The following is a 1,089-nucleotide window of genomic DNA, read 5'->3' as shown; positions in this document are numbered from 1 at the left end:
CTTGGTGCTCTCCTTCTCCCTTTCCAGCACCTGGTGCAGTCCCCCAGGGGGCTGTGGTTTCTGATAGAGGGTATGCTGTGCTCAAATTGGCTACTGCTGCTCATTGGTGTGTGAGTGTTTGTAAAAGCTGAAATCTGTCTGTAAAGTGTCCTTGAGTCTGAGAAAGGTGCTATATAAATGTAAATAATAATATGTGAGCTCAGGTTTGAATCTTGCTGAAGCTGGCTCTGTATGGATTGAACATCACAGTCAAATTTGGCAAGTGGACGAGCAGTAATGAAAGTTAGATATTCAGCTGCGTATACTCTCTTCTTCCTTTGTCTGAGCTGGAAGAAACCATCAGACTCACAGTTCTTGTCTGCTAGTGCAGTCAGTATTTAATGTAGCATTTAATGTAATATTTACTTATATAGTATTAAATATTACGTAATATTATTGGCTATGTGTGTGAGTATGTTTTGGAGAAAGTCAAGACAAACATACAAGGAAGAGACGTTCCAAGAGTTTCTCAACTGCAACCGTCTGAAGGCGTCGCGCTACCTCACCACGGAACAGCAGGAGGAGCACGCGAGATCCCAGTTTTTCTTTAATCCAAACGGAGTATGGGGAGGAGCCACGGGAGAGATCCGACTCAGCGAAGTCGCCGCAAACTTGGCTCGAGACGGACCCTTCGCTGTTTACCGATGCGCGTGTCACACCGGCATACAAAGTGACCCCGCGTTGCGCATTCGATCACTTCGCGCTGGGCTACTAACGCAAGCAAATCATGGGATGTTTATGAGAGTAGGCACTTTTTGGACTTGCAGAGGAGCTCGTAATAGTTTCAACATCTGTAACCTCTGAAACAAAGACGTGTCATATCTTCGAGTGGAGAAAGTGTGTCTGTGTTTTAGAGAGAGAGAGAGAGAGAGACAGAGAGAGAGAGAGAGAGAGAGAGAGAGAGAGAGAGAGAGAGAGAGAGAGAGCGAGCTCTGGAACCTGGATAAATTTAAAATTCACTGAGATGGAATAAGAGCTAACTGCAGCTAAATTAGTTCTAATTCTTATGAGTTCCCTTTGGCTTATGGAATAATATAGGCCATGGACAAC

The 1,089-nt window shown here is 44.6% G+C and overlaps 1 protein-coding gene across 1 annotated transcript in view; it reads left to right on the top strand.

Moving 5' to 3' along the window:
• Positions 1–589: 589 nt before the first annotated feature.
• myo10 (myosin X) overlaps positions 590–1,089 on the top strand; it is a 40,052-nt gene continuing 39,552 nt past the window's right edge. Inside the window, exon 1 of the mRNA XM_035527892.2 lies at positions 590–1,089. This exon is cut by the window's right edge and continues 12 nt beyond it. Coding sequence (XP_035383785.1) covers positions 1,081–1,089 — 9 coding nt within the window. The 5' untranslated portion in view covers positions 590–1,080.

The sequence above is a fragment of the Electrophorus electricus genome, chromosome 11, assembly GCF_041902795.1.
Source record: "Electrophorus electricus isolate QZ-2024a chromosome 11, ASM4190279v1, whole genome shotgun sequence".
Classification (NCBI taxonomy): Eukaryota; Metazoa; Chordata; class Actinopteri; order Gymnotiformes; family Gymnotidae; genus Electrophorus; species Electrophorus electricus.
Note: the sequence above shows the minus strand (reverse complement) of the source record. Positions and strands in the feature narration are given on the sequence as shown.